The following is a 14,213-nucleotide window of genomic DNA, read 5'->3' as shown; positions in this document are numbered from 1 at the left end:
TCTGTCACTCCATCAATTCTCAGGAAAGTTCTGCGGGAATCTCTCCCATTACTTGAAACCTGGGCAGACAGAGGAGGGGAGGGCTGAGGTCTGGGGAGAATGTGTGGCAAATCAGAGACTGTCCCCTTGAGTAGAACAGTCACTACAGAGCAGCCTCACCCTACCTTTGCCCACGGGAAAGGACACCCAAGAGCAACCTGAACACGGAGACCCAACTGAGAACAAAAACTGGCCTATGCTTCTTCAAAACAACCCCCATTTCACTGTCAGGACTCTAAAAGCCCCCAGTAGCAGGACCAACCACCAGGGAGCCCCAAGAGCCCCTGACCTCCAGATGCACCCCGCCCCTGCTCTGCAGGTGTCAGGGCTGCTGTTGAAAGTCCCTTTTCTGGTTGCATTTGTTCCCTTGTCCTGGACACAGAGCCCTGGGAGGAAGAGGGAGTGAGAGACAAGAAAGGTGGATCATTGTTTGACCACCAGGAAAGGAAAGGAGTAGGCACCCTGGGGGTGGAGTGGGCACACACAAAGGTAACCCCTCCCTTCCAGGTTGCTTTACTCTGGTGCCAACCTCCCTCTTCCCCCCAGCTCAGAGCCTCCTCTTGTGCCCTTGATCGTGCCAGCTGATGCCACCCCCATCCTGGGCACAGTCATGCCCTCCTATGCAGTGGGAGGGACACAGCATCCTACCCACTGGCCCCTGCCCCACTTCTCCCCCATCAGAGGGGGGACTCAAGCCACACTGCCCTGTTTGCTGCCATGAGGCCCCCTCAGCAATATCCCAGGGGCGGCCTAATGCCCACTGTACATAAGGCTGCATGATGGGTCTGCTGGGGCACTGCTGAGCCCCCAGACCCCCAATTAAATGTTTCTTGTCCCAATCTATCTGCTCTGTGTATCTGCTTGGGATAGAGGAAGAAAAGGGGCAAGGGTTGGGGTGGGGGCTGGGAGTACTGAGAGGAGACTGGCCTGAAGGTGGAAGAATTGTTGATCTCAGAAAGGGGTGTGGAGGCTGACATTGAAGGGGTTCCCCGAGCCTCCTCGCTCGCTTCCATTCCAGCAGCCTAAGACGCGGGATCTGGGAGGTGTTTGAGAGAAGGGGCCAAAGGGGAGAAGAACGTGGAGAGGACCCGAGGAAAGGGAGAACCAGGGTTTGCCGGACGCTGGAGGGAGAGGAGGTGGGGCTGCGGCCACTTTCTGGTTCCATGCGCACCTGAGTCCCGCGGGGCGCGGGCACACACCTCCGCGTGTCGGGACGGTTCCTGCCCGCCCCTCGGTGCCCTCCGAGACCGGCCTTGACCAGGGCCTGGGGAGCTCAATTCCCACCCCAGATCAGCTTCGCCTCCGCAGCCTCCCAAGTCCGAGGCACAAACGTTGGCGGCGGAGACAGTCGCGGACAGCGGGCCCTGAGATGACTCAATCATGCCCATTATCCGGAGCCCGCGCGAAACTCGCCGCCCACCTGCTCCGGCAGAACTGCATCTTTCCCCTCCGCCCGCCCAGCGGGCGTCCGCGTCACCCGGAGCGCGTCCTGTGCTATTTATAGGCAGAGGGGAGCCAGGAGGGAGCAGGAGGCTGGCTGTGGGGGTGCCAGGACAAGGCGGTGCTGCGATGATGCAGTGGGCGAACGGGGACATGCATGGGCACTTACCCGGTTTTGCTTTCCAGCCCCCACCCCCGAAGCAAGGTAGGCTAGGTGGGACCAAGCCCTGAGCTTTCTCTGGGCCCCTTCACCCAAGAAAGGCCTTAGGGCTGGTGGGGGAGAAGGAGAAGGAGAATGAGCTCCCCCTTCCTAGGACCCTTGATGGTAGGAGTGAAAAAAAGGGTCACAAATCCAGTCCAAAAGCTTAAAGAGAGAGAGAAACTCACATAAGTGGGCACCTACTGTGTTCCAGGAACCTAGCCAGGAACTTAATTTTATTTCGTCTCAATGACCCAGTGAGGAAAGTGGTGGTGTCCCCTTTTCACGGATGGAGACACTGAGGCCCAGATATTAGGCGGCTTCCCCAAGGTCATAGAGACTATCCTGTCCAACCTTGCCCCTTTTATACATGGGGAAACTGAGGCCCAGATGGACTAGTAACTTGCCCAAGGTCACCCAACAAAATAGTGGTCAAGCCACTCTCAGAAATCATCTCTCTGGCCGGTTCAGCTCTTCTCCCACTGGACCCTGTGTCCCTCCGTGCCTTCAACCAACAAGATGGAAACAGACACCCTGACTTGCTGGGCCAGGGGCTCTAGGGATCAAGACCTCACTGCACTGGAGACAGTGAGAGCCTTTCGATCGTCCTGCGCACCCCACTTGCATCTGCCACCAGCCAGCAGCTGGCCTGGACCCACGCCTCCTCCCCAGCCCATTTGCCGCATTGCTGAGCACAAAGCTTTTTCGGGTGGCTGAGCCACTGACAGCATGCTCACAGCTGAGGGCTGGGAACAGCTGGTGCCCTCACTATAGCCTCTGCCTTCCTCCGTGCCCACTCAGGGGGTGGCTGGACCAGCAACACCATTGGCCTGGGGCAGAGAATGCCCAAGAAACTGCTGGTGGTGCCAACCCACTATTTGGCTCTGTTGTCTGACCCACATGTGCCCTCCATCCTTCCACCTCAGCCTGAGTTTAACTGTGTGGGGATAAAGGTTACCTTGGCTTAGGAGAGATGCAAAAAAAGGGGGAGTCCTGGCCAGAGTTGCTCAGTGGGTAGAGATTCTTCCCCCTGGACGGAAGGGTTGCAGATTTGATCCTTAGCCCTGGTCAGGGCGTGTGTGAGAGGCAACCAATTGATGTCTCTCTCTCACATTGATGTTTCTCTCTCTCTCTCTCCTCCCTCCCTCCCTTCTGCTGTCTCTAAAAAAATTGTAAAAATAAATGGGAAAAATATCCTCGGGTGAGGACTAAAAAAAGAGGGGAGTCTGGGAGCCAGAGACAGGAGGCCTAACAGGGTAGAGAGATGGATACCAAAGGTGGAGGGGTCATAGAGTGAGCTTGTCCAATCCCACCCATTCTGTTAGCACCAGCCACTCCCTTTGACCCCTTCAACCTTCTTCACTCCCACTCTCCCCCAATGCTTGAGACAGGCTGGGGAACCTGCTAAGGTGCACAAGGAAGGAAGCAGTGTACTTCCAGCCTCAGCCCTCCTGGTGTTGGCCAAGGAGCCAGCTTGGGTTGTCCCTCTCTTAGCATCAGAGAGAGCACTGGGAGGGAGGCCAGGGACCCTGTACCCCTTTTCCAGCTCATGGCCCTGCAGCAGCTGCTGTGCACAGTACCTCTGCTGCAGCCCACTCTGAGTCACACCCTTCCGTCTGGAGGAGTCAAAGATGGAAGCTTGTGTTCATACAATGCTGACATTCTGGGGAGTCGTTGGCCTCTCTGGGCCTCAGTGTCCTCCTCTAGAAATGGAGCTGGATTTGCTCAGGGAGTTTTTACCTGAAGGCCACGAACCCCTTTAAATGGTATGCAAAATTATATAATGAGACCAGTTGTATACGCTTGAGAGAGTGAACATACCTTTTCATAAAAATTTTGTAAGTTTCCAGGACCTCAAAAAGATCCAGTAGTTACTTTAGGGGATCTGCTTGTTGGGGGGCCTTCCCAGGCACTGCTCTGGGAAGGGATTGGAGGCCCATGGTGGAAAGAGGTAACTTCTAGGCCTAGGGTGAGCTTCAGAAAGAAGTAACTAGGGGGTGGGGGTGGGGGTGGAAGAAGGCATATGGGAGATAAATGGTGAGGGAAGGAGACTTGACTTTGGGTGGTGAACACACAACACAGTATACAGATGATGTGTTGTGGAATTGTGCACCTGAAACCTGTGTACTTTTGCTAATCAGTGTCACTCCAATAAATTCAATAAGGAAAAAAAGAAGTAACTAAGCCCAAAGCTTCACAAGAGATAGGCTCCCACACCCATAACCTTTCCCTTCCCCCAACCCCCCTCCACCCCCCAAACAAAAAGTGAGGCAGTTTTCTGCAGGGACCTGTGAGAGAACAGCACCATCTCCTGGTCCAGGGTGGAAACCAGTTTCTGTGCTGGGTGGGTACCATGCTTGTTACCTTATTCTCTTTTCTGTTGTCCCTTTACTGCCTGAAGGGGGTGAGGTGGAGTGGCCTCCAATGCCCTTCTTCCTCCAGTCCATCACTGGGAAGGAGGTGTCCCATGCTCCAAGCTGGGAGCTTGGCCAAGGCCTTTCCCCTCTAGGCCACTGCTTCCCCACTTGGGATGGCAAAGGATTAGAGCAAGAGCTAAAAAATTAAGTGCACACAGGCTGCCACAGAGGCGACAGGGAACCCACAAATCAGTGCTCTCGTCCCAGGCTTTGATGCATGTGGGTGGCAGAGGTCCTCCGAACATTTCTCATTGAGTCTGGGCTTCCCTGCCTTGGGCCACCCCAAACTTGTCCAGACTAAACAAGGACAATCAAGGCAGAGCTGGAGAGGGGTCTGCTGTCCCCAAGACCACTTTAGCCCTGCCTTTCCTACATGAGTGCAGATGAGAACATCTGCCAAGTACATCCCCTGAAGGCCAATTGGCTTTGTATTGCTCCCTCCACAACAAGAATTCCTCAGGAGAGGGGTGGAAGGCAGGGAAGAACTAGGATGGCACATCAGTCCTAGCTGTGTCCCATATAAAAGTAGGGCCCGGCTGGTGCACCAAAAGGTCGCCAGTTCAATTCCCAGTCAGGGAACATGCCCAGGTTGTGGGCCTGACCCCCACGGGGGACATGCAGAAGGCAGCCAATCAATGTTATTTTTTATATTTTTTAATTTTTTTATCCTCACCCGAGGACATTTTTTTGTTGTTGTTCAGGTAGAGTGGGAGGGAGAGAGAGAAACATCGATGTGAAAGGGACACATCGAGTGGCTGCCACCCGCACGACCGACCAGGGCCGGGGAAAAACTGCAACCAAGGTACATGCCCTTAGTGGGAACCAAACCCGGGTCTCTTGGGATCACAGGCTGATGCTCTAACCGCTGAGCCAAACAGGCCAGGGCCAATCAGTGTTCTTATCGATGTCTCTCTCTCTCTCTCCCTCACCCTTACTCTCTCTAATATCAATAAAGAAAAAAAAAAAAAAAAAGTAGGTGGCCACCCAGCCGGTGTGGCTCAGTGGATCGTGCGTCTTCCCATGGACTTGGCAGTCCTGGTTCGATTCCCAGTCAGTGCACATGCCCCGGTTGCAGGCTCGATCCTCAGTAGAGGACCTGCAGGAGGCAGCTGATAAATCTCTCTCTGTACCGCAGGCCGACGCTCTAACCGCTGAGCCAAACCGGCCAGGGCTAAATCTCTCCCTTTCTCTAAAAAAATCAATAAAAACATATTTTTGAAAAATAAATAAAAGTAGGTGGCCCTTTCTATGCAAACTTCACCTTTTTTTTTTATCCTCACCTGAGAACATTTTTCCATTTATCTTCAGATAGAGCAGGAGGGAGGGAGAGAGAAACATCAATGTGAAAGAGACACATCAACTGGTTGCCACCCACACAACTCCAGCCGGGATCAGGGACAAATCACAACTGAGGTATGTGCCTAGTGGGAACCGAACCCAGGACTCTCTGGTCTGACACTCTAACTGCTGAGCCAAACCAGCCAGGGCCAATCCTCACCTGACTTGACATTCCTGCGTTTAACTGGCTGGCTGACCCTCTCCACCTGGACATCTGCCTCTTGAACTGCCACCCACTCAATATATCTAAAACTCAGCTCTTCTAGCCCTTCTCCCCACCTCAGTTGGTTTCTTCTCATGACTAAATGCATTTCCTGCCCAGTCCTCCAGACTCCTTCCCCAGCCCCCAGTCAGTGTCTACAAAGTCTGATGTATATCTTTTGCCCACCCCAACTCTGCAATAGTATTTTTTGTGAATTCAAACGTCTGCAAAATGAAGACAGTAATAACCCTACTTTACAATGTTGTAAAGACTAGAATTAATGTCAATGTGAAAGTATTCAGATCACAGAGCAGACACTTGATTGTAAAATTGGTGATTACTACCAGTAATAGTTGCATAATAAAACTATTTGTAAAAGTTACAAATTCATTAATCAACTCACCATGGCTGACAAGCTTTCTGTTATGTGCCTTTTTTCCAATTTCTGAGGAAAGCCTTTTCCTTTATATGCTGTGATAGGTATAACCCCCACCCCCTCAAAAGACCTGCTAGAACAGGAAGGGAAAAAAGATCTAGAAAATTGGATGTTCAAAGACAGCTTGTTACACCTCCATAAAGCTGTTTAGAGACAGCTTAGGTTGTAGTCAGCAGTTCAAGTCTACGTGTCCTAATTTCTGGACTGATGGTAGTTGAAACCCCCACTGTCCTAGAGTTCTAGGGTAGATTTAATCTTGGACCTCAGTGCCTCATTGAGAAGTGTAAGCATTCTGTTTTTGGTTGTTTTTAGCACAATATGACAACTGATGTCACAGCTATTGGTTTCCAACCAACATCTGAGACCACTTCCATTCCTGCTCTGCTGTAACAGCAGTTCTGAAGCACAGTATTTTGGAGGGTCGGCCAGAAGCCATTCCTACCCTCCCTTCAGAGTAGGCCCTACACCCACCAAAACAAAGTGGAAAAACAAACACCCTTTCATGGACAGAAGGCTCATGAACCTGACCAGAGGCCAGGAACCAATGAATAAACAGGGACCCTGGAAAGGGCCTAATTCAGTCCTGTGTGGTCAGTTCTGGCCCTCTAAATAGTGAAAACCCACCTGGCCAGGTAGCTCAGTCGTCCTGATAGGCCAAGGTTGTGGGTTCAAGCCCCGGTAAGGGCACATACAAGAATCAACCAACGGCCCTGGCCGGTTGCTCAGCAGTTAGCATCGGCCCACAGACCGAAGGGCAGAGGATTTGATTCCTGGTCAAGGGCACATACCTGGGTTGCAGAGGACTAACAACAACAACAACAACAACAACAACAATCACCAATAAATGCATAAATAAGTGGAACAAATCAATGTCTCTCCCCTCACTCTACAAAATAAATAAGTAGTGAAGACCCACAAACAGCCAGTGACTTTGGAAGCAGAGAGGAAGACAGATGAAGGCTACTTTTATTAAATGATTGATCCATGTAATTGCCAAGGCCACTATGTACAGGTAAGAGAGGCAAAGCTTTATTTCTTGGTCTCTTCCTCCTTGGACAGAGTCTTGATGATTTCCTCCTTCTTGGCCTGGAGCCGCTCTTCACGGCGCTTGCGAGCTTCCTTGGTCTTAGACCTTCGGGCCTCAGCCTGGTCACTGAGTAATGGAAGAGAAAAGATGGGTCAGTTTGAGAAAAGATAAGCTTCTGGGAGATGGAGCACATGCCCAGACCTCTTTCTTCAACAAACTTACAGCCCCTACCCCAATAATGATAGTATAGTAGGTGGTGTGGGGGTGCGTATAGGAGAGGAACATACACCTCTAACAGACTGCATGCAAGGGAAGATTAGGCATTAGCAAACTTTAAATGTCTCAGAACACTTATAGAACCTGCCCCCATGACACAGAGGCCAATTCCTGACGAAACTTACGCCAGAAGCTTCTTGCGAGCCTTGTCTGCCTTTAGCTTGTGGATGTGTTCCATGAGAATCCGCTTGTTTTTGAACACGTTACCCTTCACTTTCAGGTACAGGCTGTGGTACCTGCAGGATATAAGGAGCAGAGGTTGTAGTCAGTGATGGGATCAAAGGTTGGCACCTCCACACAAGGTCCCTAAATTGTGTAGGGTTCCTTTCTTCTCTTCTATTGCTGCATGAACTACTTTCCCCCAAACCAAGACTTTCTGTGCAGCGTCTAAACAGAACTTGTCTGGCAGATAAATTCTTCGACTATCCTGATGATGCACTGTACGGGGGGAAAAAAGGAAAAACAGGTAGCCGTGGCTGAGTAGCTCAGTTGGTTAGTGTTGTTCCCATATGCAAGGTTGTGGGTTTGATCCCTGGTCAGGGCAATATACAGGGGTCAACCAATGAATGCATAAATAAGTGGAACAAATCAATGTTTCTCTTTCCTGTCCTCTCTAAAATCAGTAAATAAAAACTAGAAAAACAGGTCAGAATGGAAGAATTTAAGCTTACTTAACTAAACACATAGCTTCCTCCCCAAAGCCAATGAGATGAAGCTTGTGTCTATGCGAAGAACGGGCCACCAAAGCAGCAAATGGGTCTTGGTGGGTGCAAGAGCAGGGTGTGCTTACATGTGGCGGTCGATCTTCTTGGATTCACGGTATCTTCTGAGTAGCCGGCGAAGAATTCTCATCCTCCTCATCCAGGTTACTTTCTCAGGCATTCGAGCATTGGCAGTACCCTTTCGCTTACCTGCAGGGAGGATGAGTTAGGGCCACTCTAGTGCATTTAGGTCTCAAGTCAGTTATTAAAGCCAGCTGATTGGCTATAATGATAGCTACCAACTTCCAACTTCTGTTAACACTTTATAATTCACTGGTCATGTACCAAATGCTTTATCTCATTTTAAGTAACATTATTTCCACTTTACAGATGATCTCAAGTATTTAATTTCTTTCATTAATCAATTTTTAAGGAAGCACAAACAAAGCAATTCTTCCCCATATGCTTCATGCAGAATGTGGATACGACAGGGTGTTCACCAAGGCAGTATGGTAAGCTGGAAGGGGCTTTAAAGGTGGTGTGGCCCTCATCTCCCTCAATCATCCTGACCTTAGAAAGTGGTTTTAGGATTTTCTGGACAACATTTTCAAGTATCCAATAGAATCCTTGGTGTATGCCCTGGCCGGTTTTGCTCAGCGGTTAGAGCATCGGTCTGCAGTCCAGAGAGACCTGGGTTCGGTTCCCGCTAAGGGAACGTACCTCGGCTGCAGTTTGTCCCTGGCCCTGAATGGGTCGTGCGGGTGGCAACCACTTGATGTGTCCCTTTCACTTCGATGTTTCTCTCTCCCTCCCTCCCACTCTATCTGAACAAAAAATGGAAAAATATCCTCGGGTGAGGATTGAAAAAAAAAGAATCCTTGGTGTAGGGTAGGTGCTCAATAAATGTGACCTCTTTCTACCAATACTGTACTTTCAATTTCGACACTAGTGCCAATTTTCTGATTTGCACAGAGAGAAAACACATCAAATATCAGAGTAAGTAAAGGGCTCAAGATTAGACAGAATGGAAAGAAAAAGATTGTGAATATATTTCAGTCTCGACTTAAGCATCTATTATTTTGTAAGTCTTAGAGGAAGAATAAGAATGCACTAACCTATGCCCATATGCCTGCCCTTCCTGCGGGCCAAGGTGTTTTTCCTGCATCGAGCCCGAGAATGGACAGTTACAGGCTTCCGGATGATCAGCCCATCTTTGATCAGCTTCCGAATCTGCTGACCTGGGAAAACATAATGCACCTGGTCAGTCAGGTATGACCTAGCCCCAAGAATACCAGTCACAACTGAGTTAGATAGGACAGGCCATAGACACTGCTCACACCCCCAGCCCAGCGGTCTCAGAAGTGGTTGGAAATAAGGGAACTGTTTGTCATTAAAAAAAATTCTACTTTTAGGAGTTTTAGAGCATACTTAATGTATCTTTAAGATGTGTAATCAATATTGTGTACAGACACAGCCCAATCCTTCAGATCCTATCAGTTTCACCTATTAGGTGTTGGTCTAAAAGAAAGTTAGGATTTTTGAGCACACATAACAATGTCACAAATCCAAAATGGTCAAGAACTCTCCTGATATTGACAAGAGTCTTTGCTTAACCAAACTTTCATCAGGTTCCTGAACCTTCTGCTAGGCTCACCTGTGCACTTCCTTGTAAATCCTAATTTTAGTAAGAACTCTGCTTCAGTCAGTTTAAGTAGAAGCCCCTAACCTTGATATCAGATCAGGTTCCATATCCATCACCATCCCCAGGTGATATTCAATAACTTGGCCTGTTTGTCTTCAGCAAGAATCCTGTTTGGTCTGTTTAGCCAGAATCTCCCTTACCTCCATTTCCGCTTTGTAATTTTCCATCCACTGACCCTCTACACTGGGTGCCTTGGCTATAAATTCCTATTTGCCCATGCTACACTTGGATTTGAACCCAATCTCTCCCCACCACTGTAAAATCCCATTTGCAGTGGTCCCTGTACTTATCGCAATGATCCTGAATAAAATCTGCTTTACCCTCTTTAACAAATGTCATCGGATACTTTTTTCTGTAATATTACTTGGAAATATTGTAGGTATGTCAACGGTATCTATAGGACTAACATCTGTTTGCCTTGAAAATGACAACAAGGCCTTAGCTGGTTTGACTAATCAGTTAGAGCGTCGGCCTGCAGACTGTAGGATCTTGGGTTAGATTCCCGGTCAAGGGCACATACCTGGGTTGCAGGTTTGAGCCCTGGCCCTGGTTGGGTTCCTGCGAGAGACAATCAATCTATGTGTCTCTACCACATAGACGTTTCTCTCTCTCTCTCTCTCTCTGCTAATAGGTTCTACTTAAGTCTGAGGCCCCAGATCTCACCACTTCATAATTTCCTTGGCCATCTCTATTCCCCAGTCCCTATACTATCTCTTCATAAATCTCCACAGACCTATAAAACAGAACATCCACTCTACAAATAGCTATTAATCCAACATTGGGAGGTTCCGTTAACTTTTTTTTTCCCCAGGAAGAACTAAAATGAAACCCTAGTTCTTTTATTTAATTAAAAAAATTTTTTTTCAATTACAATTTGTCCATTACCTTCTATCCTGTCATTCTGGCAAATGGCAGGAATAAAACCTCTGGCATTGCCATTATTTCTGTCACTCCTCCATTTTATAAGACCTCTCAGACTATGAGCTTTCCTAGGTTTGTTAAGGGTCAACACAACAGTCATCTTTCATCTCATGAAGAATGAGTAAGGGGTAGAGTGAAGAAGGAACATACACCCAAGAACTCACGGGAGTTGGCATTGGCGATTTCATTGGTCTCATTGGGGTCCAACCAGACCTTCTTTTTGCCACAGCGGAGGACGCTGGAGGCAAGCCTCTTTTGAAGCCTAAGCATACTGTGAAAAACAGAACACACCATCAGGCCCTGGAAGCCATTCCTGGGCAAGAATGAGCATCTCAGCAAGACCTGGCCTTCAAAGTCTTCTAATGTCGTGAAACATAACAGTTGGGAAAAGGGATGTACAGATGCCCTTAGTATTAAGGGCAAACAGGTCCCCCTCCACTAAGATTTTGCCACCTACACCACCACACCCCCAGATTAAGAATCCGTCCTTTATCGAGATCCTTCTCTGGTAAATGAGGATAACGGGTAAAATTAGGAGGAAGAGGGGGCTTATGTCCGTTCTGGTATTCAGCTCTAGAGACAAGTGTTTGGCGTGAAAAATCCGAGGCCAGTAAACATGATTTGCTAGTCTAGTCCTTTGCTTCCTGTGCTCGTATCCTTCGTCTTATCACAATAAAACTATATTTAGCTGGCTTTAGAGTTTTCTTAAGAGCGGGTCTATGGGGTGCTAGGATGGCCTCACTCTTGCCAGTCGGAGGCCTGGGGCCTAAGTCACATAAATGCAGAAATCAGCTCGGATCCAGGAGCGCCCTGCAAGTACAGGAGCCCAGGCCTAGTCAGCGCTGCTACCTTTCCTCTGCCCGCGTGGGTCGCCCACGATGCGCGTGCGGCGCGGTGGCCTTCCTTCCCGCGGCCTATAGTTCACCGGACGCTCCCCCACTCCAGCCCTCTCGAGGCCGGGCCTACCGCGCTCCGGCCTGGCCCAAGCTCCTGGACCGGCCGCTTCAGGGCTGCCTCTACCTCATCTCTCCCAACCGGGGCCACGGTACCGAGCCCCACCCGCCCCGACAATCCAGATTAACTCAGGCCGCAGACCCGTGAGTCCTCACCTCATGGCTGCTGCCGCAGCGACGAAAGGAAAGAACTCACTTCGGCCAGGCTCCTCCCATTATCTGTAAAGGGGAGAACCCATCCCCTGCTCCGCTTTCACCCGTATTCCCCTCTTGTCCTTTCATCTTCCGCCACCCTATAGTTATTTACATCATATGTAAGGACCAGAAATAACAGAACGGTAATATTGGGAATCGATTTAAACTTAAAAACACAGAAAATTTACCCCTTTGATAAGGCAAAGTGGTATAACCCGACTTCCTGCTAGGCATGCGCAGCAAGGGTACCTGATCACGTGGTTAATGGGATCCGGAAGTCAGTTGGATTGCGCAAGCGGCATAGGGGTTTTTACTACAGTGGCCCATTGCTTGCACGCGTCTTGTACTCCAGACGCGTTTTATTATTAGCGGGGAGGGGGGAATTACTGAATGAAGCGAAAGAGAATAATAGGGAAGATATTAGACAAAAACCACCTTTTAGTCATTCTCTCAGCAGATTGGGAGCCCTTGGAGTGCAGAATAGGTCACCAAAGACAGTAGCTTATTTTTCCACCACTCTTTTTCTTAGTCAATTAGTGCCTCAATGTTCTCCTGTGTAAAATGTATCTAATTCTAGCCCTGGCCGGTTGCTCAGCGGTTAGAGCGTCGGTCTGCGGTCCAGAGAGACCCAGGTTGGTTCCCGCTAAGGGCGCTTACCTCGGTTGCAGTTTGTCCCTGGTCCTGGTTGGTGGTGGGGGTGGCAGCCACTAGATGTGTCCCTTTCACGTCGATGTTTCTCTCTCTCTCTATCTCTCTATCTCTCTCTCTCTCTCTCCCCCTCCCACTGTATTGAACAGAAAATGGGAAAATGTCCTCAGGTGAGGATAAAAAAATAAATTAAAAAAATGTATCTAATTCTAATATTTCCAAAATCCATTTGTGAAAATCACATGAGTTAATGTTTGCAACTTGCAATGGAAGGCATTAAGACAAGCTTGACGGTGGGAACCTTTTGTTTGGCTCACACTGTACATGTAGTAAGCACTTGAGAAATAGTATATCGGCCGAGTGAATTCATAGTTATAAGTTAAAAAATTTCAAATGTCCGCACAACCCATAGTTCTTCACTCCTGTCTGGAGTACCCAATGCAAAAACCCAAAGAAAATATTCTGAGGTTCTAAAACCTAGATCTGAATGCTGGTTCCAATTTGCTTGGCTCCAGCTGATCACCCTATCTGTATCTGAATTTTCCTGTCTACTAAACGGAGCTCAGAAAGTCAAAAAGAGAGAAAGGAGCAAAATGATTGTCATCGTCATTTTACAGCTAAGTTAGGCAACAGAAATGGAAAATCCAGTTATTTCTGACTGCAAAATCCATGCTTTCTCTGTCATCCGACACTCTCTCGTGCCCAACTGGCAGAATGGGAACCCTGCTCAGGATTGGATCTGCTCATGGAACAATGCTAATGGGCTTCATCTTCACTCTCTTTTTTTTTTAAATCCTCACCTGAGGATATTTTTCTTTCATTTAAAAAAATTTTTTTTCCTTTATTGATTTTACAGAGAGGAAATGAGAGGGAGAGAGAGAGAGAAACATCATTGATGAGAGAAAACATCAACTGGCCAGTGCCTCTTGCATGCCCCCCACTGGGGATCAGGCCCACAACTCCAGCATGTGTCCTGACAGAGAATGGAACTGGTGACCTCTTGTTGCATGAGTCCATGCTCAACCACTGAGCCATAGTGGCCAGACACCTGAGGATACTTTTCCATTTATCTTTGGGTAGAGTGGGAGGGAGAGAGAGAAAGAGAGACACATCGACTGGTTGCCTCCTGCTCTACTGGACCAGGGCCAGACTGAACCACAACCCAGGTACCTGCCCTTGAGTAGAACCAACCTGCACACTTTGGTCTGCAGACCAGCGCTCTAACCATTGAACAAACTGGACAGGGTTGCATGCTCTCTTAGAGTGATGTGATCAGAGACAACTTAGGCTGGCCATCCACTTGTTGCAGAATCCAGGGTGGGCAGCTGGAATCAATGTACTCCAGTCTGCTCTCTAGCAGGCTGACCTTATATTCGGGTCACTGAACATGGGCAAATCTCCATTCTACTTCTCATCTCTTCTCTTTGTGGAACCAGGGGAAGAGGTAAATTAGGGAGGTAACAGGTCCCCTGACATGACTAACCCCTGCACAAAACCTTACAATATCTCCAAAGGCCCCAGCAATCCATCATTTAATTTCATTCTCCCTTATCCCTCCAATAATCCCAGGTGACAAAGACACCACAGTATTGGCAACCCCATTTTGCAGAAGGTGTAGTGATTTGTCCAGGGCCACAGGACCAGAAACAGCCTGAGCCAAATTGGCACTAAGGTCTCTTGCCAGAATCCCCTACTCCTTTTCTCTCCACGGATCATGGT

At 48.8% G+C, this 14,213-nt stretch overlaps 1 protein-coding gene across 1 annotated transcript; it reads right to left on the bottom strand.

The window, feature by feature from the left end:
- Positions 1-7,015: 7,015 nt before the first annotated feature.
- RPL19 (ribosomal protein L19) lies at positions 7,016-11,873 on the bottom strand. The gene is made up of 6 exons (XM_036268525.1): positions 11,808-11,873; positions 10,863-10,969; positions 9,191-9,313; positions 8,165-8,285; positions 7,500-7,610; positions 7,016-7,224 (listed from the first exon to the last, which is right to left on the bottom strand). Exons 1-6 carry the CDS (start codon positions 11,810-11,812, stop codon positions 7,101-7,103), a joined length of 591 nt encoding a protein of 196 aa, XP_036124418.1. The 5' UTR covers positions 11,813-11,873; the 3' UTR covers positions 7,016-7,100.
- Positions 11,874-14,213: the final 2,340 nt, after the last annotated feature.

This window comes from Molossus molossus, unplaced genomic scaffold, assembly GCF_014108415.1.
Source record: "Molossus molossus isolate mMolMol1 unplaced genomic scaffold, mMolMol1.p scaffold_m16_p_19, whole genome shotgun sequence".
NCBI classification, from domain to species: Eukaryota; Metazoa; Chordata; class Mammalia; order Chiroptera; family Molossidae; genus Molossus; species Molossus molossus.
Note: the sequence above shows the minus strand (reverse complement) of the source record. Positions and strands in the feature narration are given on the sequence as shown.